At 51.1% G+C, this 22,281-nt stretch overlaps 4 protein-coding genes across 6 annotated transcripts in view; 3 read left to right on the forward strand and 1 right to left on the reverse strand.

Annotated features, from left to right (window-relative positions):
• LOC100716153 (insulin-induced gene 2 protein-like) overlaps window positions 1-22,281 on the reverse strand; it is a 182,273-nt gene that overhangs the window by 72,548 nt on the left and 87,444 nt on the right. The window lies entirely within an intron of this gene.
• LOC100716713 (myeloid zinc finger 1) lies at window positions 1,852-11,605 on the forward strand. 2 transcript variants are annotated; one of them, XM_063252548.1, is made up of 6 exons: window positions 1,852-2,959; window positions 3,615-4,035; window positions 4,470-4,641; window positions 5,224-5,276; window positions 5,390-5,510; window positions 10,238-11,605. In XM_063252548.1, the coding sequence occupies exons 2-6, from the start codon at window positions 3,655-3,657 to the stop codon at window positions 11,551-11,553; spliced, it is 2,043 nt and encodes a 680-aa protein (XP_063108618.1). In that variant the 5' UTR covers window positions 1,852-2,959; window positions 3,615-3,654; the 3' UTR covers window positions 11,554-11,605. The 2 variants fall into 2 exon arrangements, with proteins under 2 accessions (XP_063108618.1, XP_023419755.1); XM_023563987.2 differs by lacking the exon at window positions 1,852-2,959 and having other exon boundaries at window positions 3,004-4,035.
• On the forward strand, window positions 15,903-18,913 carry Ube2m (ubiquitin conjugating enzyme E2 M). Its single transcript, XM_003467189.5, has 6 exons — window positions 15,903-16,617; window positions 17,508-17,602; window positions 17,728-17,766; window positions 17,868-17,971; window positions 18,254-18,317; window positions 18,400-18,913. The coding sequence occupies exons 1-6, from the start codon at window positions 16,509-16,511 to the stop codon at window positions 18,538-18,540; spliced, it is 552 nt and encodes a 183-aa protein (XP_003467237.2). The 5' UTR covers window positions 15,903-16,508; the 3' UTR covers window positions 18,541-18,913.
• On the forward strand, window positions 19,292-22,217 carry Chmp2a (charged multivesicular body protein 2A). Of its 2 annotated transcripts, none has more exons than XM_005002500.4 (6): window positions 19,292-19,492; window positions 20,029-20,237; window positions 21,378-21,557; window positions 21,633-21,763; window positions 21,845-21,906; window positions 21,996-22,217. In XM_005002500.4, the coding sequence occupies exons 2-6, from the start codon at window positions 20,070-20,072 to the stop codon at window positions 22,121-22,123; spliced, it is 669 nt and encodes a 222-aa protein (XP_005002557.1). In that variant the 5' UTR covers window positions 19,292-19,492; window positions 20,029-20,069; the 3' UTR covers window positions 22,124-22,217. The 2 variants fall into 2 exon arrangements, with proteins under 2 accessions (XP_005002557.1, XP_003467238.1); XM_003467190.5 differs by having other exon boundaries at window positions 19,323-19,492; window positions 20,048-20,237.

The raw sequence follows: 22,281 nt of genomic DNA on the forward strand, positions 1-22,281 counted from the left end.
CACTCCCACGGCTGTCAAGGTAGCTGGAAAACCCACCTGGATACATCACTCGAACATCAAGGTCCTTCCTCTGCATACCCAGGATACTGATAAGTGGACTGTTACTTGGACTGAGCACCCCCTGAAACTCAAACTGTCAAAATGTTCCTGTTTTAGTTTCTCTTACTTCTTGGACAAGGGTTACAATGTCCCTTGAACATGACCAGAATTGGTTTCAAAACCTATTCTCACTGTCCCGCTGGTTAACCACCCTACTCTCAGCTCTAATAGGACCAATTGTTCTCTTCTTACTGGCTTTGACCATCAGGCCATGTATTATAAAATGCCTTCTAAATCACATCAGGACCGATTTCAAGCTGTTAAAATGTTTATACTTAGACAAAAAGGATATAACCAGTTACCTACATATGATTATGCAACAGAGTCAAAGATTTGACTGAATGATCAAAAGCAGTGGAGAATGTTAAAAGCTCGAAAAACCAAAATGTGCTGTATTTATTATAACTTGTTCTCTTCCTGTAAAAGTTAAGTTGCAACCTTGTAACATACCCACCAAGTAACCCTCTCCCTGCCTCCCTGGTTTCTGTAACTGCTTGTTGGCCTTTCTGGTTCCTTTTATGGGGACAAATTGATCCTAAGACCCCTCCTCTTGTGGCTTGCTACTTTATAACTTTCTGCAGCCCCTGGCTCGGTGCATACTTCCCTGGCTGCTTTTATGGGACAGTGCTGCCGCTGAGCTCAGCTAATAAAGCACTTTTTAAAAATTTTTTGGAGTCTGTCATTTTCCTGCCCATATCAGCTAGGAGCACAAAAGAAGATGTGGTGGACTTGACTGTGATAAATAAAAAATTCTTCCTTATACCCCAGATGCCTGCAACCTGTGCTGTGTCCTCAGCAGATCTTATGTTGCCTTAAGAAGTCTGAGGATAGGAGCCTTCTCTGTGCAGCCAGGAAGCATGACAGCTCTCTGCATACTTCTGCTTTCCCAAGGCAAGGTCACACCGGCCTCAGTTACAGCCTAGTCCTCAGCATAGTAAAATGTTTTGTTGTTTTTTTTTTTTTTTTTAGTAAAATGTTTTTCATGCCCCCTTGTCCCCCCAAAATTTGTGCCCTACTCTTTGATCCTGGATATTGAGCTCAGACACTTTGTACTGAGCCACTTTCCAGTCCTTTTCTAATTCTGAGACTAGGTCTGGCTAAATCGCCCAGACTAGACACAAACTTATGATCCTCCTCGTTCAGCCTCCCAGAGTTCTGGGATTACCACTGTGTCACCATGCTCAGCTCATATCTTTGTTTTACTGTGCTTTTTTTTTTTTTTTTTTTTTCCTGGTACCAGGAATTGAACTCACGACTTCATACTTGTCATGCAGGCACTGTGTCAACTGAGCTATACCTCTAGCACCAAGTTTTAGATAAATTTTCTTAAAAATTCTTCCTCCAGCTCTCCCTCTCTTGTCATCTTTCGCCCCATCATTGAAGGCTGTCGAAGCATCTTCCTGTAGTTCCATGTCTATCTCTTTCTTCCCTCGTGCTTCCATCCTCAGGTCTTGACGTCTGCCCTCCCTGCCTTTGCCTCTGTCTCTTAGGTCACTATACCTTTCTCATCTATCTCCCTCCGGCCACCTCCTCTAGCACACCTCTGAGCTGCTTCTCTGCTTGCCGGTACCCGTCTCTGTCTCTCCTGATGGGACTCTCCTTATCCTAGTCAGTCCTTATACTAGTTAGACTATTAGGTCGGTTTTCTGGTTACCATGGAGACGCTCAGGCCCACCCACCGCCGGGGAATGCAGCCGCACCTCCCGGCGCTGCGCAAACGCATACAATCTTCGCTGACTACATGTCCCAGAAAGCATTTTGGTTACGTGACCCGAAAAATGGCAGAGAAACACCTCGGCTGGGGGTTGCCACAGTAACTACCAGGCTGATGGCATCCTTGTGAGTGCCATGATTGGTGCAAAACCCTGCAGATCCCAGGAAGGCCCGTAGTGAATCGACGAAAATAAGAATGCAAGACGGCCGTCAGTTGCACCCCAAGAAGCTTGCGCATATGGGCGGGGGCCGGACTCCGAGATTGAAGGCGGGGAGCGTGAGACAGCCAGGAGCGCGCCCTGACCCTCGCAGCCACCGCAATCTCAGAGTGCAGGACTAGAGGGAGGGTAAAAACGTAGACAAGAATGGGGGAAGGGCGGGGGGTGGCCCTTGACGGGGCGCGGAGCACCTTGGGAGACGTAGTCCGCCGCGGACGGAGCACAGCGAGCGCTCATGCTCAAGGATGCGGCGTGGCCCGCTGAGAGTTGAGGTGAGGGCGAGACCTCTCTCTAGGGAAGGTTCGGTAGGAGCTGGGAAGACATGAGACTCAGACTACAGCTACATGGAAGGCCAGGAAGTGCTGGTTCTCCCTGAAGGCAGGCCTCGCGAATAGCTTCAGTCTCTGCTTCTGGCCACGACCAGGTTCCGGAAGATCCGCCCTTGGTTGCTGTGGCGGCGCCAGAGCGGCCCGAACCGGAAACTGTATTCCAAGGCTTCTGGGAAATGTATTTCCGGAACTTGAGCCCGGACCCGCCCGCGTCGGGATGAACCAAATTCTCTTTGGGTTTCAAGTTCACCTGTAATCTTACGGACCGCGGTTTTACCCTTGATATCAGGCAGCCCTCGAAATAGATGACACCCAAGGACGGATGACTGCTGTGCCATCCTGTTAATAAACTCAGATGTTCACAAAAGCTCTGCTATGGAGGAGGAGCCAGCCTCATTTGCAGACGGGGAGACTGCGTTTCAGAGGCACAGCGCCCTGAGCGGGCAGGATCAGAATCTTGAACTATCATTGCAGGCTTCTGGCCCAGCGGTCTTGGGCCTTCACATCCTATTCTTACTTCAGTTTGGGGCCTGAGAAGGACCATTGTGTGGCATGAAGAGTTGGTTGGGTGGGAGCACTTGGTAGGGTGGAGCCACACAGGTGAGTTTACACATTTTAGGATGGGAACCAGATAACACAAACATGCTCCTGGGGCCTGGCTAGGAGTGAATGATAGTGGGGCCTGAGTGGGGGGTCAAGTCTGAGAGACTGAGTGGGCACATTGACAGTACAGTGAGGAGCTGACGCTGGGGACAGGAGACAACAATAGTGCTGATACAGGTGCCATCCATCAAGTAAAGGGGGAGGGCAGGGATGAGGTCACTAATATTGAAGAGCAGTATAAAGTGCACAGAAGTGTTATCTGGGCCTAGAAAACAGTCTGATGATTTTATCGTTCTTGGTTTGGTTTGGTTCAGTTCAGTTGTTTTCAGTTTGGTATTTTGAGACAGGGTCTCACTATGATCTTCCAGCCTCAGCCTCCTGAGTGCTGAGATTACAAGAGTATGACACCATGCCCAGCTTTTAACAGGCTGTTTGGGGTGGGGGTGGAGAGCTCAGAGTTTCTGCACAAGCCAAGCTGAAGAAAACTCCAGAAAAAGTCCCTGGGTTGTGGTCTCTGTGTCTTAGTTTCCTCATCTCTCTTCCACATGGGGCAGTTCTGTGGTTTGAACAACACACCATACAGTACATTCTCAAGATGCATTCACTGCCAGTTTCCCCTTACTGCATCAGCCTCCTTTTGTTCCTTCACTAGGTATAGACACTGACTTGGCAGACCTGACCTGGTGTTCCTGATGAGGCTCACCATGCTAGGACCTCCAGAAGATAATGAACCTGTCATGGTGAAGCTGGAGGATTCTGAGGAAGAGGAAGAAGCTGCTCTCTGGGATCTGGAACCTGAGGCTGCACGCCTGCGCTTCCGGGGATTCTGCTATGAGGAGGCAGTGGGTCCCCAGGAGACCTTGGTCCAGCTTCGAGAGCTGTGTCACCAGTGGCTGCAGCCAGAATTGCACTCTAAGGAGCAGATAATGGAGCTGCTGGTGCTGGAGCAATTCCTGGGTGTGCTACCCCCTGAGATCCAGGCCCAAGTGCAGGAGCGGCAGCCGAGTAGTCCTGGAGAGGCCGCTGACTTGGTTGACAGGCTCCGATGGGAGCTAGGTGGACCTCGGAGATGGGTGAGTCAATGGCCTGCATGGAAGTTCAGGGATGGAACATTGTCTTGCTTTGCATTACACTAGGGAGTGCTGTGTCAAGCCACACACACATACTGCACAGTACATAAGTGACCACCTACATCAGAGACCCTGTGTGAGGCTGCTCAGGGCAGGAGAGTTCTACATAGCCTATTCCCGCATTAGCTGAAATCCTGTGTATATGTGGGCTGCAGGGTAATGGGAGAAAGGGAGGGCACTGTGCAGCAATAGGTGTTAGAGAACCTGCAGGTGATTCTTTTGCTCCCTGTTCCAGGCCTACAAGAGGTAGGATCTTGAAGGACTGCATCAGTCAGTACTAAGCATGTCAACTTGAGTCCTAAAGTGAAGTGGTACCCATGAGCCCCATCCCACTTGTACCCAGTCCCACTCTCTGCTTGGTGGGGGCATCTCCCCAGGTCACAGTCCAGGTGCAAGGCCAGGAGGTCCTGTCAGAGAAGATGGAGCCTTCCAGCTTCCAGCCTTTACCTCAAACTCCAGACCCTGGACGTGAGACACCTCCTGGGGCTGTGGAGGAATTGCCACTGGCATTTCAGGTGAAAGAGGAACCAGAGGTTACAGAAGAGCCAGGTGAGAGCAAACAAAGTGGGCTGGGCCTGCTGGACAAAACGGTTTCCATGTGCCTTGGCTCATACCTCCCACCCAATCAGTTTTCCTCTCTAGTCCAACCATCTCATCTCTGCCCCTTACAAGCTACAGCCCTATTTCTACAGCTGTCCCCCAAATAGAGAGCAGACTCTAGGATTTCTTGATATCAGATCAGTGAAGGACATGCATTGGCAGCTAGGGAATAGGCTGGTATAAATGGGTGCTGCTGTGGCAAGTACCCTCTTCATCCACCTTCATATTGCACATATCCATTCATGGGTGGACATACATACAAGGCCATCCTGCGTGCACAGGGCTGCAAAGGCTCAACCTTAGGCCCACCCCAGCCCTCAGCAGTCTGAGCCCTGGACTTCTAGTGTCCTTTCCATTTCCCCATGCCCAATCCAGGCTGTCAGCTGCCCCACCTTGCCCTCTCCATTCCTCAGCTCTTACAGGTTTCCCTCTTGCCTGGGTTAGCACTTGGATGTTGGCACCTGTCATGCCACTGAGAAGAGTGGTGGGGTGGGAGTATCTTCAGGCTTCCTGACTCATTTTTCTCCCTAGAGTTGCTGGAGTCTGGGCCTTTACCTGTACCTGCTCTCCTACCTGAGGCCCAGGTGAGCCATACATAAAATGCAACCTATTCCCTGCCTCAAGCCTCCATGGTGAATGCCAGTAAGTCCTTCCCTATGCCCACCCCGCAGATGAGCTGTGACCACTGTGGTTTCAGGGATACGAGACTGCGCTGGAGCTGACCTCTCCCCACAGTGACACCAGGCCTGAGGGGCCCTCATGGAGGGAGCAGCCTAGGGCCCTGTGGCATGAGGACTCTGGGGGCCTCTTCTTCCCAGGTGAGTGAAACATGAGCCATGGTGGGTCTGGAACCCCACATTCATCTACCCTGTTCCCGGCACAACTAGGCTGCTCTCTCCAGGTACCCAAACTTCCTCTTCTCCAGACCACTCTGCCATGGATCCTATGGCTCCTCCTAACCATAAACCTGCTCTCTGGGATCTGGAACCTGAGGCTGCACGCCTGCGCTTCCGGGGATTCTGCTATGAGGAGGCAGTGGGTTCTCTTGATTCTCTCGAGAATCAAGCTTGTGTTTCCCATACTGGCATCCTCTTCCAGTCCTGGTATCCTAGGTTCTGCTGGTCAGGTATCAGGGCAGAAAAGGTCCAGTTGTGGTATGAGGAGCAGGTTGATAGAACAGAAGAGGCCTTGACACAGCAGAGGAGCCTAGCAAGGAAAAACTAGGATCCTGACCATGATCTCCTATCTTAGTTTACTCTTTGTGTTGACAGGGCTTCCTGTGGATTTTTAGTTGTTACATACCTAAAACATATTTGTCTAATCTTTAACATTGTATCATTAGATGGAAGTTTGATTGGAAGATGCTTTCTACCTATGTTGGCAATTGAATTCACACATGCTAGGCAAGTGCTCTACCACTGAGCTACAATATACCTCCCCAACCCCAAATTTCTTTTTTGTTTTTGGGTTTTTTCCAAGTACTGTACTGGTGATTGAACATAGGACCTTTACCTTAAGTTATATCCCCAGTCCTACATTTATTTTTTGAGACAGAGTCTTGCTAGATTGCCGAGAGTGGGCTTGAGTTTACTGTCCTCCTGCCTCAACCTCCCAAAGTGCTGAGATTACAGGCATGTACCATCACACCCAGCTTCAGAACTATTTTTATTAGCTCAATGTCAGAGCTTTCTATCAGTATTCTTAATGAACCTATTCAGTTTGAAGTTTACATCTTTCAGTTGTAGAAAGCTGCCTTAAAATGTTTCTTTCCCTCCATTGTTTTATTCCGTTTCTGAGATAGATGTCTGTCTCTGTCTGTCTGAATCTCTCTCTCTCTCTCTCTCTCTCTCTCTCTCTCTTTCTTTCTCTCGGTACTGGGAATCAAACTCATGACCTCACACTTGCCAGCCAGATGCTTATGACATTGAACTAAATCCTCAGTCACCTGTCATATTTATATCTCTGATACTTGAGATTTTTATTTCTGCTAGCAATTATTTAATCTCCAAAAGAATTTTAACTCTTTAGATGTTCACTTTTACAATTGCTTCCTGTTGTTCTATCAGTTATCTCTCTGAGGACAGCAATGACTTGCTTCACTAAGCTTTCTTCTCCCAGTATGGCCTTTTTCCCAAGTTGTTTAAATGTGGATCTTACTATCTGTGGTATAAGGTCTGGGGGATGTGGAAGAACTGGTTCTTAAGAACCCTGATTTCTGGGAGGGAGGTGAGCAGGGTCCAAAATCTAAGTAGTTGTCACTGAAAGAGTCATAGGGTAATCTGGCTGAGGGTCTCTGTTGTGAACTCCATTAGGTTTTCCTCTGAGTTCCCAATCAGGTTCCTGTAATGTCTTGGCACCCAGACTTACTGCTCCCTAAACTTCCACATTCTCAGTGTGCTTTGACCTCAACACAGCCTTCTGTTAAGATGGAGGAAAACCCAGGAATCAGAGCCATGAGGGGTACACTGTGGGCTAAGCATTCTGTGAAGAACCCAGAGCAGAGCCCTGCCCAACCCCAGTCCTGGAGCTTCTTGACCAGAGATGCCTGGTGCCTCCAACTCATGGACTTTTAGAACCTTGGGAGTGCCAGGCATAGTGGCCCACACCTGTAATCTCAGCATTCAGGAGGCTGAAGCAGGAGGATTACCACAAGTTCAAGCTCAGCCTGACTCTGTCCATAAAAGACAAACAAATAGAACCTTGAGAGTAAAACAGGCTTGGTTTTTGTTTTCTTTTGAGCTTTTCCAGTGCTAGCTTAGTATGTATCTAAGCACCATCACATCTGGCTTGACACTGTCAGTTTCTTTTGTGTCCTCTTAGGAAGAGTCTATGCAAAGGAGCAAACTCATGTATATGCAGTCATATGCCACATAACAATGTTTTGGCCAACCCTAACCACAAACACTATTATTGGGGTCTAACCCAGTTCCCCAATCTCCCTAACAGTGTACATCAAAGGCTTAAATAAATGAGACAAAGGGTATGATTTTAGGGCTGAAGGAGGATTAAAACCCTCTTTCAGAGTTCTTGACTCTGCGGCTATCACAAGGGTTAAGACAAACAGCTTCTCTGTACCATCCATATTTATTCCATCTCCAAACAAAGAGCAAGGATACTGAACAAAGCTCGGGAAATGAGCAGGACCTTGGGAGTCACTTCATAGTAAATTATGCCAATTTAGGAGAATCATCTTACCTCCATAATGACATTTATGGTAGGAGTGAGACTGCAGGAGTGAGATACCTGCAGCTGCAGTCTCTCAATTGGTGTGTGAGCCAGGTATCCTCAGCCATGTCCATATCCTGCCTCCTGAGGTATCTCTGGCATCACAGGCCACTGTGGGCCTCAGCCAGGACCAGTGATTCATAGAGGTTCACTTACTAACACACAATCGTGCTTTGCAACATTATATGGCCAGGTGTGGTGATGCACACCTGTAATCCCAACATTCAGAAGGCTGAGGCAGGAGGATTGCTGCAAGAAGCCATCCTGCGCTACAAAGTAAATTCAGGATCAGCCTGACCTAATAGCAAGACCCTGTCTTTAAAAAAAAAAAAAAAAAGTTACATTGACCATTGGAGTTAGGGGTGTGGCTCAGTAGCAGAGTACATTCTTACCCCATGTGAGGGCCTAGGTTCAATCCCAAACACACACAGAGAAAGATTGCTACTGACATAGCCATTACTTGTGATGTTCACACAACAGAATCACTTAAGAATACATTTCTTTAAACTATTCCTATAGTTAAGTAGTTAAATATTACATAACTGATGAGCACAGGCTGATTTCCTTTTTTTTTTTTTTTTTTTTTTTTTTTTTTGGTTGTATGGCCTTAAAAGTCACTGTGTAGCCTAGGCTGGTCTCAAACTCACAGCAATCCAAGTACCACACCACCATGCCCAGCTCAAAATTAAAAAACAAAAGAAACCAGGAAAGGGGTGTGGATGTAGCTCAGTGCAAAAGCCCAGAGTTCCAATACCCAGTACAGAAAAAGAATCCACATGTAGTAAAAAGAAAAAACTACCTATTACCCACCCTGTCCTAAACCTAGCAATTTTCACCTGGCTTTTCTCACTTCAGAGAACAGCAGGGGGCGCCCTAGGTCTTTGCAAAGCCCCACAGAGCACTGTGATACTTCTGAACACAATTTTATCTGTCCATTCGGATCCTACTGACATACAGTACTTTTGGGTTCTCTTTGGTGCACTGGAAAGCACTGTGCATGACAAATATATGGCAAATGTCTGCAATCCCTGGGCTCTGGAGGCTGAAGCAGGAAGATGACCAGTCTGAACCATGCCTTGGGCAACTTAGCAATTTAGCAACACCCTTTCACACAATTTAAAAAAATGTTAAGGACTTAGAATGCAATTCATCATGAAGGCCTAGACTCAACTCCCAGTACCACAAAATAATAACAGTATTAATTACTTAATTTAAAAAGAGCCAAGGATGCAGCTTAATACCTGATGGACTCAGGTTACTCCTGAACACCACAAGAAAAATTAAAATTGCACAAAGATCATTTAGCACAAAGAGGAACATGGCTGTTAGAGAAACACCTAAAAGTGCAGTTGGAATTCCTAGGCCAGGCTGAGCATGGTGGCACAGGCCTATAACCTCAGCACTTAAGAGGCTAAGGAAGGAGGGTCACTCTGAGTTCCAGACCAGCCTGAGCTACAATAATGAATTCAGGGCCACCCTGAACTACACAGTGAGATCATGTCTCAAAAACTACAAAAGGATTACTAGACCAAAGTATGGCTGAGAGGGGAGGGGGATGACTGAGCATATTTGATGGGCTTAAACAGTTACATCTCTCTTTTGACATACTTTGACCAAGTGTCTTTGTTATTTACTGAAACTCTTAGGAAGTTAATTAGCTGTTGGCTCTGAGAAATTTCCTAAATTCTCACTTGTCCTTTGACCCTAAGATTTAGCTGATTCCTTTGATGAATTATATTTATCTGACTTTTCTGAGATGGCTAATGGATTATAGTCTGCTATGGCCCTCACTCCTTTGGTCCTTTTGTTATTCTTCTGTATTTTATTCTGTCTTCTTGGTGTAACCTCCAGCCTCTCCTCAGTTACCTTTGCTGACACTTTCTCCCCCACCCAGTCTCTTGACACAGGATGCACATGATGGGCATGGCTAGCCCCACATCCCTACTGCAGAGTCGGGCTCTGTGTTGGTCATCTGCAGGTCCAGGTCCCTGTGTGCAGGCTCCCAGAACCTGTGTGCAGTCTGCTCAGGTGTACCCCAGGTTTCTCAGACAAAGCTCAGGAGCCTGGCTTCCCTGCCCATCCCTTTCTACTGGTCTTGCCACCTGCCCACTTTTATCCTGGTGCCCACCCCATGCTTGACTTAAGCAGACACGGTCTTTTCACATGCCCCAGCCTTCCTCCTCATCCTGGGCTCTGTCCCACAGTCCCCTAGGAGAAGCCTACACTGATAGAGCCCTTGTTCCCAAGTTTTATGTGGGTCCTGGGAGAGGGCCCTGTCTCCGGAAGGGCTCCCTCCATGCAGGCTTTGTGATCCAAACAGATTCCGTGGGGCTGGCAGCACTGAGCCCACACCTCCAGCTTCCCTGGGACTTGGGCCGGCCCTCGCGCAACAGCAACCACAGCACAGACGAAGAAGATCCCCGCCCAGCCACAGGCCTGTGGCACTCAGTCCAGGTCCAAGGCAGGCCTAACTCGGGTACTGGACCAGGCCGGGGTGGTCGCTGCGACATGTGTGGCAAGGTGTTCAGTCAACGCAGCAACTTGCTGCGGCACCAGAAGATCCACACAGGCGAGCGCCCTTTTGTGTGCGATGAGTGTAGCCGCAGCTTCAGCCGCAGCTCGCACCTGCTGCGCCACCAGCTCACCCACTCAAAGGAGAGGCCCTTCGTGTGCTGCGACTGCGGCCAGAGCTTTGCACGCCGCACACAGCTGGAGGAGCACCGGAGCGTGCACACCGGCGAGCAGCCCTTCCGCTGTACCGACTGTGGCCAGCGCTTCCGCCAGCAAGCCAACCTTCTGCAGCACCAACGCATGCACAGTGACCCCCCAGGCGCGTGCCCCATGCCTCCTGCCGCTGCTGGCGCACCGGAGCCCCCAGGCCCCTTCCCGTGCAGCGAATGCGATGAGAGCTTCACACGCCACACTGTGCTACTAGAACATCAAGCCGTGCACACCGGGGATAAGTGCTTTGGCTGTACAGAGTGTGGCGAGCGCTTTGGCCGCCGGGCTGTGCTACTGCAACACCGGCGCGTGCACAGCGGCGAGCGCCCCTTCATCTGCGCCGACTGCGGGCAGAGCTTCCGTCAGCGTTCCAACCTCACACAGCACCAGCGCATCCACACAGGCGAACGGCCTTTTGCCTGTGCTGAATGCGGCAAGGCTTTCCGCCAGCGGCCCACACTCACGCAGCACTTGCGTGTGCATACAGGCAAGCAGCCCTTCGCCTGCCCAGATTGTGGCCAGCGGTTCAGTCAGCGGCTCAAGCTCACACACCACCAGCGAACACACAACAGTGAGAAGCCGCACCACTGTGATGACTGCGGCCTGAGCTTCGCACAGGTGTCGCGGTTCACCGAGCATCAGCGTGTACACACCGGCGAGCGTCCCTTCACCTGCGCTGACTGTGGCCAGCACTTCCGTCAGCGTGCCAACCTGGCACAGCACCGGTGCATCCACACAGGTGAGCGGCCTTATGCCTGCCCTGAGTGCGGCAAGGCCTTCCGCCAGAGGCCCACGCTCACACAGCACATGCGCACACACCGACGAGAGCGGCCCTTCGCCTGCCAGGACTGTGGTCGCCGCTTCCACTACAGTACCAAACTCCTCCAGCACCAGCGTGTGCACAGTGCAGAGTAGCAGCATAGCGCAGACTGGGCCTTGCAGGCGCTCAATAAATGGTGGACAGAGATTGCGGTGTCACCTGTGCAGTGCACGTTCTTTGAGTCTTGCCTTCTATGGGGCAGCCAGTGTCCCAGAGGACAGCCCCCAGAGGAGAAAATTGTTCTCTGTGAGCATCCACCAACGAGGTTTAATGTAGACAACCACAACAGATGTCTCAACAGAGGTGCTAAGTGGATGGCAGGTGGCTGGTGAGGAACTGAAAAGGGTAGTCAAGCTGTCCAGGAGGTGGAATTTAGAGGAGTCCCTGAGGAGAAGGTACTGCCAACAGGATTGATTCCAAAGTCTTAGCCAGCATGGAGACCCTTTGGGCTGTTGGCTGGCCCTAGGCTGCCCCTAGAGGCTGGGCCTAGGCCAAGATTCCTGATGAGGAGGCATTTGTGTGATTCCTTTAAGAATCTAGTGACCTGGATGACAAGGATGTAACAAATGTGCTGCTCCCAGAAGGACTGCATTATGCTGTTGCCCCCTAGCCCCAGTGGCCTCTATCCCTCACAGATTGAGCTGAAGGGGATCTATCTGTAGAGTCCCTGCCCTGCACAGTGAGACCCAGGTAGACAAGTACAGACCCCAGAGACAGGAGCTTAACTAGCAATCCAGCCCTTGTATTCCCTCAACACAAAGGCCACCCCTCCCCACAAGAATTAGAACACTCCAGTCCCCAGAATTCCTGACTTGCAAAGCTCACCAAGTCCACCACTTTGACCAAAGCCAAGGCTGGTAGCTCCTGATACCACCTCTCTACTCCCAATTCAGCTGTTCTATCACCTTCATTGTACTAACACCCTACTCTCACAATACTCACAGCCAAAAGCTTTCTCCCCATCAGTGGCCCTGTGCGGTTTATCAGCTGTGAATCCAGGATCCATCCCCTTTTAGTCACAAGGACCACACCAACTCCCAATTTTCAGGGTGGCCCCTTGCCTGGCCTGTGATGACTTGAACCTGTATATCCATTCCCACCATGACTGTCCTTGGAGTTAGCCCCCAAGAGATGACCTGAATTAGCCCAGTCCCCATCTCAGCCAGTCAACATCATCAGATGCAGCAGAATTAGTAAACTGACAGTTGGCAAGTGAGATCCTGACTGAGGACGTGTTTTCAAGACTCCTAAAAACCTAGGAAGCTATTTTCTGGGTTTAAAGGCTGGAAGATGTTACCTGGAAGTTCAGACACTTGGGAGATTTTCTGTTCCTGTGTGTTTACAACCAGCAGTACTGAGGATGGAGTACCCTGCACGTGGGTCCCCAGTAGTCTGGGGAGCACAGGCTGCAGGCCTATGACCAGTTCCTCCACCTTCTGATGATTGTTTTCATCACCCACAGCTTCCTCCTCATCCTGGGAAGTCTCCATCCCTGGGCATTCAGCAAGTGCCATAGACAGTGAAATGACAGTTTATGTGGATGCAGACAGATATGGAGCCAGTATCACAGACTCAGATCTGGCATCCCCAGGACACTGTCCCATTGCCTCAGATATCCTAGCCATGTTCCTCTTCCCTCTGAACAGACTCTTGACACAATCTGCTTCCTCCTCTTGGTGGGTACCAGTAACAGGGGTCAGAGGGTCCTCCTCATGCTTGAGCCCCAAACCTGAGTCAAGGGCCTATGCTGGGTGGGTGTCAGCTTGACTTGTCTATGTAGTATCAGGATCAAGAACATGAGACCTGTGTGTCCAAGCTGCTTCCAGAGGTAGCTGAACTTTCCTATCACTTTAAGTTATCTCCCTGACCAGGTCCTGGCCTCAGGGGAAGCATACAAGCCAGCCTGAACCAGAAGCCACTCTTATGTGACACAGTGAATGGTCTCTGGACTCTCTACTACCTATACTCATAGCACCATTCCCTCCAATCACCAAAGATGCTGGGCCATAATCTACAGAATCCAGATTCAAAGAGGGGTGATGATGGGCTGCCCAGCAGCCAAGTGACAGAAATGATAGCCTGAGCAGAACAGCCATTCATCCCTGCAGTCACAGCTGTAAGAGCAATCTAGAGGCTGGTGTATGGTAGCACACACATATAATTCCAGCTACTCAGGATGCAGAGGCAGTAGGCTTTGAAGCTAGCCTAAAACACTTAGCAAGACTCTTGAACTTTAAAAAATAACACAGCCATGGTGGTACTGCTTGTACTCCCAGCACTCTGGGAAACTACAGGAGGTGGACCTGAAGTTCAAGTCCACCTGCACAATTCAGCAAGAACTTATCTCAAATGGCCAGGTGTGGTGGTATATCCGTATAACCCACCACTGAGGAGGCTGAGGTAGGAGGAATGCCTCAAATTTGAGGCCAGCCTGGACTACATAGCAAGATCCTGCCTAAAAAAGTTAAACTTAAAAAAAAAACATGTTTTAATAAAAGAACTGGGGATATTTCAATTCCCAATACTACAATAAATTAAAAGTTAAACAATAAAAAGGTCTGGGGGTATAGCAAAGTAATAGAATACTCCTTGATTCAATCCCCATACTCTTCTCCCCTCAAAAAAAAAAAAAAAAGCTAGGAGAAAGCCCACAGGCCCTAGTCAGTAGAACAGCTATAACAATTGCCTGGCCAGGACCAGAGATATAGCTCAGTGGCACAGTATCTGCTTAGCAAGCTCAAGGTTCTGAATTTGATTCCTGGTACCAAAAAAGCCGGGCTGGGGATTTAGCTCAGTGGCATAAGCACCTGCCTGGCAAGTGCAAGGTCAGTGATCCTGTCTCAAAAAGACAAAAAAAAAAAGTGCCTGACCACTACTTGCTGCCCTACTCTTGGCCCTTAAACCCAGCAGTGCTCTTCACAATGCTGTTTATGTAGTTATTCTCACCTAAACCTAATCCCTGATTCTATCTACTTCTCTCCTCAGCACCCTGGTTCCAACCACCTATGTTCATAGCACCTCCACTCAGACTCCCTTGCTTTCTCCTGCCCCTCACATCGAAAACTACAGGCTTCCCTGTATTAACTCCTATGTATGTGCATAGTTGCACACATAGCTCAGTTCCTGGCTCCCATATGGCCATCCCTTTCTTCCTGGTCTGAACCTTATGACCCCATTTTTCCTGATGGATAGTGAAATCTGATGGAGACCACAGAGGCCTAGCTCTGGGTAAAAAGCATCCCTTACTTGGGGACCAATAATCCACTACTAGATGGGCCCTAGTAGGTAGGCCTCAACAATGAACTGGAGGATGGCACACACAGACCAGGCTGGCCAACGGGAACCACTGAACATTGGGCACTGAAACCACCATCAGGTCAATGGTCCTGTGAAAATACTTGTTGGAAAATAATCAGCACAAACCAAGTGTAGTGGCATACCTGTAATCCCAGCACTTAGGAGCTGAGGCAGGAGAACTGCTGTGAGTTATGAGGCCAGCCTGGGATACAAAGTGAGTGCAAGGCCAGACTGACCCACATGGCAAGTAGGCCAGACTGACCCTCAAAAACAAACAAAACAGCCCTTCACACAGACAGCTGAGTAAGGGATCGATGGTGGAAGTCATGTAGCACCAAATCTAAGCTGTCTGCATACCCATCCTTGCCCAGCCCCTCCAGAGCGCAGTTCTCCTGGGCTGAAGAAAGGAGGCTACGATGATATGCAGCGGGGGCAAGCAGCGGACAGATAGGGACTCTGTGCTTGTTGGAGGGGGACCGCCCATCCAGAATGCTGATTTCCTTGGTGACGGTGTTGAGTATGCAGAAAAGCCCAGCTAGAGATTCTAAGCCCAGACACGACAAAGACCCAAAAGAACACAAGCACTCTGCCCAGAGCTCCCTTTTTTTGCGGAGCAGATTGGCGCGGACCTACAAGGAGCAGAGCTTCTTCTGGCGTCTGGGCCCGAACTCTGGGCACTCCATCCCTCGAGTCCACCCTGGGCAGTAAATTTCACCGTGCTCACCACCTCTGGTACGAGTCTGCTTGTTTTAAGAAATGAAGTCTCGCTACGTGTCCCAGAACTCCTGGTCTCAGTAATCCTCCTTCCTTAGCCCATCAAACAATGTTTTGTTTACCTCGATTGGAATCTCCACGAAAAGGAGTCTTGAGTTTGCGAGGGGACACTAGAGATGCTCTACCCTGTACCCTCTGGCCAATGTCCCCGGCCTCCCCCGGACTTTTCTTTATGACTCTTGTGTGAAACGACCTTATGTGACCCAACCGCGCAGAGACGAAGCGCAACAAGAGATGGGCTGACCGAGACCTAGCGCCAACCATCTGCTCCACTCAAAGATGGCAGCACGTACCGCTTCCTGCCCGGCGGGCGAGCACCCCAGGAAGTGACTGCGGGACAGCCGAAACGTCATCTAGGCAAACGGAAACACTCGAACCCTGACGAAGAAGCCGGAATCCCAAACCCGTAGCTGAACTGCTAGGGGCTGCGCAGGCGCACAGGACAGGCCGGGCAGGAAGACCCGAAGCGGGCAGGCGACGGAAAAATCCGAGGTGCATAGTCGCCCGAGGCCGTTGCCGACCTCCGCGTCGAAGCGCGGAAGCCCATCCTTCTTCTGTACGCTGCTGCCACTGCGGCTGCCGCCTCTCCTTCTTCCACCCTGAACCGCAGCCTCCTCTCTGAGGGAGCAGTAAAACGGGGAAACTCAGCAAACTCCGCGCCTAAAGCTTCCGCTGGGCCTCACAAGACCTGAGCGGGAAAGGGAAGGAGAGACGGGGAAGTGGGGTGGGGCCAGGCGGGTCCGACAATAGCCGAGTGCTGCCGAGGAAGCCCGAGGCGCCAGGCCAGGCCAGAGCCGGACTACGGGAGCCGAGGCGGGCCGCGCGAGGAAGCGCGGCAGGCCTGGCTGGCGGCGGCAGCGGCGAAGAAGGCCGCGGTAGCGGGTCCTAGGAGCGGAAGCGACGCGGGAGGCGGCGGGGGGCCGGTAGCCAGGGTCCCGAGCCCCGCGGCGGCGGCGACAGCAGCGGCGGCGGCGGCAGGATGATCAAGCTGTTCTCGCTGAAGCAGCAGAAGAAGGAGGAGGAGTCTGCTGGCGGCACCAAGGGCAGCAGCAAGAAGGCGTCGGCAGCGCAGCTGCGGATCCAGAAGGGTAGGGCGTCGGGGTGGGACTGGGTCGAGGTGGGGGGCCTGGGCCGAGAACCGCGGCGTGGGAGGAGGGCACACGGTGGTCGCCAGGGCCGGGGGAGGGGAGGACTGTTGGGGAGGTCGGGCGTCCGGCATTGGGTAACCGGAATCTGAGTATTGGGGGTGCTGAAAGACAGAAGTTCAGACTCGAACTTGGGTTTGGGGCGAGACCCAGAAGAGAAAGGGTAGCAGGGGCCAGGAATTGGGGACACAAGTGAAGGATGATTTAGCGTATAATTTGTGGTTGGACAGGGTTTGGGGTGACAGGTGGAGGAGAGAGGGATGTGGAGTTGGGGGAGTTAACTACTAAAGGTAGGAGAGAGAGAGTATAGGCCATCATGCTGCAGACCTCGGAATCAGAGTGGAGTTGGGGGCGAGGATTTGAGAGTGTAAGATTACATAGAAACCTGAGTTTGGGATGCACCCAAAGAAGTGAAACTGGAATACTCTGAGGGGAGTGATGGGACTGGGGATGGGGGGATTCAGCGTCCTTGGGTTTAGGTGGACAGTTACACAACAGAGTTGAGGTCGTGGTTGGGAAGTTTAAGGTCTATAGTGCTCAGAAGCTGTTGGAGGCCAGAACTTTGAGGTGCAGGCCACATGTGAGTTGGGGGCATTTGGGAGCCAGTTTGGGGCCACTGACAGCTGTGGGTTTCAGGGATTAGGATTCATCTTGTCCCAGAAGGTGGAACATTGGAAGACACAGATTTGGCATGTGTATCCAGAAGAGCCCACCTGGAGACACAGGAGGCCATAGGCACTCTGCTGACACCTGCCAAGAGCTCCCTTTCTCTCACTTGGCCCATCTTTGTTACTCTCCCTTTCTGTCCCCCTACTTCTGCTTCCCCAACACAGATATAAACGAACTAAACCTGCCCAAAACGTGTGACATCAGCTTCTCAGACCCAGACGACCTCCTCAACTTCAAGCTGGTTATCTGTCCTGATGAGGTAAAAGCATATATGACTGGATTCCCAGGAATAGATGAGGATGGTTCTACTGGGAGGAGGGAAACGTGCAGGCCCTGTAAAATAATGAATGGCTTTTAATTCCACTTTCTCTTTTTTCTATCCAGGGCTTCTATAAGAGTGGAAAGTTTGTGTTCAGTTTTAAGGTGAGTCCCAAATGGGCAGAGGTGGTTCTGTTGACTAAAGAGGCAGCAGCTAAGACTATGCCAAGCACTTCCCCACCTCTGTTCTCTTTCCTTGGAGTCAGGTGGGCCAAGGTTACCCACATGACCCCCCCAAGGTGAAGTGTGAGACTATGGTTTATCACCCCAACATTGACCTCGAGGGCAACGTCTGCCTCAACATCCTCAGGTGAGAGCACTGGCCCTCTAGTGCCCTTCCCAGGTCTACTTGTTAGCCACCCCCCCCCCATCATTTTGTGGGCACCATATCACTGTCCCTTCCCTCCCACTGTGGCAAAGTCATCCTTCTAACTGGCTTTCCCCATGGCCTGTCCTGCACCAAGCCTTCCCCTGGCTTTTCATACTTGCATTCTGCATTCTGTGAACCTGACTTGTCCAGTACCAACCAGCAGGGCCTGTGACAATCTCATTCCTACTCAGTATACCTCACCCTGGTGCTCTTTGTCCACAGAGAGGACTGGAAGCCAGTCCTTACGATAAACTCCATAATTTATGGCCTGCAGTATCTCTTCTTGGTGAGTAGATGTGGTCATTTGGGGCCAGGGAATGTTGGCCTTCTGCCCTTGGGCCAACTAACCCTACTTATACTGGTTACAGGAGCCTAACCCCGAGGACCCACTGAACAAGGAGGCCGCTGAAGTCCTGCAGAACAACCGGCGGCTATTTGAGCAGAACGTGCAGCGCTCCATGCGAGGTGGCTACATTGGCTCCATCTATTTTGAGCGCTGCCTGAAATAGGGTCTGCACATACCCACCCTGCCAGGGTCACCAGCCCAGGCATCCCCTGCAAATATTTATTGGGGGACACGGGAGGTGGGTGGGATATGGCCTTGGAGGAATCTCTGCCTTGGCCTTGCCTCCCCTCCTTGCCACCAGCCCCTAGGTATTTTTTTTTAACCACCACTTGATTCTGGTCGGCACTTCCACCCCCGACCTTTTCAGCGATGGGAAATGAATTGGTTTGTCTAGCCCCACGATGGGTGCTTTCCAGCCCCCGACTCTGGGCTGTGGGGTGTGAAGGCCAGGGGCCTGGATAGCTAGCTGGGCCCAGGCAACCCCCCTTTCCACCGCCGGAGATCATAGCAGGCTATTAAAGGGGAATGTTACTGCATGGCCTCTGCCTCGTCCTTCCGTGGGGCGGGAGGGCCAGGTAAGGTGTGCGTGTGCTCGGGAGTGTTATCTGGGGCCGCTGATCTGGGCAGGATGGGGGACTTCATCAACCTCTGACTGCAGAGGGTAAAAAGCACCCTCCCGGCTAGCACTGCTCTTTCTGCCATGTGCAGGCCCGTGGGAGAGGCTCCTGCCTAACGCTCTCCAAGTCCTCGAGCAGAAGTCAAGATTCTGCGGATGAAGTGTCCTAACACGGTGGGAGGCGGGACCTTCAGGGCGGGCACACGGGCACTACAGTCATACAGCCGCGACCATGGCCCGCGGGGGCGGGGCTCGCTAGCGCGATCTTGTGGGGACTGCGCATGCGCCTTTGTGCTGGTCGTCCCTGCGCATGCGCGCGCTCACGCTACTTCCCAGCATTCCGCGTATGGGCGGAGTGTAAAGCGTCAGATCGTTTGATCCGGAAACGACAGCGGTAGCGGAGCTGACAGGACCGAGGGGCCGCCGTTAGTGGGTACGCCGGGATCCGAGCGAGGGGAGCGTGACCCGGAAACGGAAGCGAGCCTCCGTGCCAGCTCCGGTGAGTGGCCCCTGCTGGGCTGCAGGTCTGGGCGGGCTACAGCGCCCCTGAGCTTAATCTCGGTCCAGGAATCCGGTTTACTGGAGACCTGCCCGACCCTGCCCACTTCTCGGGTTCCCGACACCACCGTACTTCGGCGCACTGAGAGCGCTCACCAAGGTCTTCCGAAGCCAGGGTCCCCCAGTGTGCGTGCCACAGTTCTGTCCAGAGTCCACGCCCACTTTGCCAAAGCTGTCCTGACTGCTGTGCTCAGGGTCCCAAATACAGTAGTGGTCCACTTTGTCCTTTGCTAGCGCCATTCCAAGATGCGAAAGCCAAACCTTTGACTAAAAAGCTGAACTTTAGGCCCCGATATCCGTGTGGGCAAAGGGATGGAGGAAGGCTTAGGCCAACATAGGGGATTATTTTTCAGATCTACTATCCTTCCGTATAGGGGAGGGCTGCTCCCTTCTGCTGTTTCATACCTTCTGTCCCCACGCATCCCCTGCACGAATGTTTTGCCTCTTATTAGTCCTTCTGGGCTCCACCCCCTACAGCTCAGCCTTACTCTCCCAGACCTGCCATTGTACTCTTAACCATGGACCTGTTGTTTGGACGCCGGAAGACGCCAGAGGAGCTGCTGCGCCAGAACCAGAGGGCTCTAAATCGTGCCATGCGAGAGCTAGATCGGGAGCGACAGAAACTGGAGACCCAGGAGAAGAAAATCATTGCAGACATCAAAAAGATGGCCAAACAGGGGCAGATGGTAAGTGCCCATGGTCAGGGGCTGGGACAAAGGGCATGAGACAGAACACCAAGTTCTTTGACAAATGCTGAGTGAAAGTGGAGCAGTGCTTTCTCCATAGTTTAGCAGTCTGAAAAGGCCTTCTTCAAAGTTCCATCAGCTAAGACTTGGAATGGTAAAAGATTGAGCTTCTGAAGATTTGGCCCTTGGCTGTATCAGGCAGGCCCAATAAGGAAGTGTTAGCTTTAGCAATCTGAGAGCCAAAAAGTGAGCTGTGAAGTGGACATGCCACACCAAGAATTGTGTAAATAGTGGGCACAGATGGAAAGTGACCAAAATAAGCTTCGAAGTTGCATATAGCCATTCACACCAGTAATATCAGCACTCTGAACGAACAAGGCAAGAGGACTGCAGTTTTTTGCGGGGTTTTTTTGGGAAGGAGAAGATGCTTTTTGAGACAAGGAAGGTCTCACTATGCAGTGCAGGCTGACCATGAGCTCACTATAGCTCAGGCTGGTCTCAAACTCAATATTCCTGCCTCAGCCTCCCAAGTGCTGGGATCACAGACATGTGCCTCCACACCCAGCTCACAGCCTCTTTTTAAAGATAGGATCTTGCTAAATTGCCCACGCTGGCTCATCTGCCTCTTATCTCTCCCAGAGTACTAGAATTACCACATGCATGTGTCACATTTTGCTACAATAGAAAAAAAGTTTAAATGCTTGAAAGGTCCTGAGTTCAGTTCCCAGTACTGAAAAGCATTCTTACAAAGGCTTTAGCCAAAACACCAGTGAAAAGAGCCAGAATGAGAATAGTAATAGAGCCTTTTAAGTTTTGTGGAGTTTTTTTTGGTTTTTTTTTCCCTTTTCCCATCTTGCTGTGTAGCCCAGGTTGGCCAAACTCATAATCCCCAAGTGCTGAGGATCAGACCCAGACATTTACACCATGCTAGGCAAGTACTGTCTCTAAGCTAGTCCCAGCCAAAGCAGGTTCTCTGTCCAGATTGGGACCAGAAACAGGGTGTTTAACTGGGGAGAGGAGGGGGGACTCCTAAGGGGAAAGGGAGGCAGGTGAAATCAGAAGGGAAGAACTTGACTGCTGGGATTAACTTTGAATGAAGCCTGATTCTCAAAATGTGTCACACTGTTATCCACTCTACAGGATGCTGTGCGCATCATGGCAAAAGACCTAGTGCGAACACGACGCTATGTGCGCAAGTTTGTATTGATGCGCGCCAACATCCAGGCTGTGTCCCTAAAGATACAGACACTTAAGTCCAACAACTCAATGGCACAAGCGATGAAGGGGGTCACCAAGGCCATGGGCACCATGAACAGACAGGTATCTCTCCCAATTCCCCTCCCCCACCTCACTGACCCTCAAAGACCAAACTCTCACCCTCTCCCCCTACTTCAGCTGAAATTGCCCCAGATCCAGAAGATCATGATGGAGTTTGAGCGGCAGGCAGAGATCATGGACATGAAGGAGGAGATGATGAATGATGCCATCGATGATGCCATGGGAGATGAGGAAGATGAAGAAGAGAGGTATGAAGAAACTGGGTGGGAAGGTGGGGATGCTTGTCTTCACCCACACATAGCCCTCATCAGGTTCTTTCTCTTCCTTAGTGATGCTGTAGTATCCCAGGTCCTGGATGAGCTGGGACTGAGCCTGACTGACGAGCTGTCAAGTGAGTGTCACAGAGACCCATTTCATTTCCAACCTGAGTCACACACACAGACAGCCCCTGATATGCTCCAACATCCACTCTCCTCACAGATCTCCCCTCCACTGGAGGCTCACTCAGTGTGGCTGCTGGTGGGAAGAAAGCAGAGGCTACAGCCTCAGCACTGGCTGATGCGGATGCAGACCTAGAAGAAAGACTTAAGAACCTTCGGAGAGACTGACCACCTACCCTGCCACTAGAGAAGAGGCAGAATGGACACCCAGCATCTTTATCACACCCATCTGTAATAAATGAAATTGAATGCTAACCCTCAAGCTGGTGTGACTGGCATTCATGGGGCCAGGTTATGTCCCTGGTTAGGGCATTGGGACAGGGGTA

This window comes from Cavia porcellus, unplaced genomic scaffold (genome assembly GCF_034190915.1).
Source record: "Cavia porcellus strain 051 isolate PalLab524CR breed Dunkin Hartley unplaced genomic scaffold, mCavPor4.1 scaffold_7, whole genome shotgun sequence".
In the NCBI taxonomy this organism is placed as follows: domain Eukaryota; kingdom Metazoa; phylum Chordata; class Mammalia; order Rodentia; family Caviidae; genus Cavia; species Cavia porcellus.

Excerpts from the sequence above, each read along its gene's own strand:
- LOC100716713 (XM_063252548.1), top strand. The coding sequence starts at position 3,655 with ATGAGGCTCACCATGCTAGGACCTCCAGAAGATAATGAACCTGTCATG. Across the intron at positions 4,642-5,223 it reads AGAGGTTACAGAAGAGCCAG|AGTTGCTGGAGTCTGGGCCT; the intron begins GTGAGAGCAAAC and ends TTTTCTCCCTAG. Across the intron at positions 5,511-10,237 it reads TGGGGGCCTCTTCTTCCCAG|ATTCCGTGGGGCTGGCAGCA; the intron begins GTGAGTGAAACA and ends TGATCCAAACAG.
- Ube2m (XM_003467189.5), top strand. The coding sequence starts at position 16,509 with ATGATCAAGCTGTTCTCGCTGAAGCAGCAGAAGAAGGAGGAGGAGTCT. Across the intron at positions 17,972-18,253 it reads GTCTGCCTCAACATCCTCAG|AGAGGACTGGAAGCCAGTCC; the intron begins GTGAGAGCACTG and ends CTTTGTCCACAG. Across the intron at positions 18,318-18,399 it reads GCCTGCAGTATCTCTTCTTG|GAGCCTAACCCCGAGGACCC; the intron begins GTGAGTAGATGT and ends TACTGGTTACAG.
- Chmp2a (XM_005002500.4), top strand. The coding sequence starts at position 20,070 with ATGGACCTGTTGTTTGGACGCCGGAAGACGCCAGAGGAGCTGCTGCGC. Across the intron at positions 20,238-21,377 it reads TGGCCAAACAGGGGCAGATG|GATGCTGTGCGCATCATGGC; the intron begins GTAAGTGCCCAT and ends TCCACTCTACAG. Across the intron at positions 21,907-21,995 it reads CCTGACTGACGAGCTGTCAA|ATCTCCCCTCCACTGGAGGC; the intron begins GTGAGTGTCACA and ends CTCTCCTCACAG.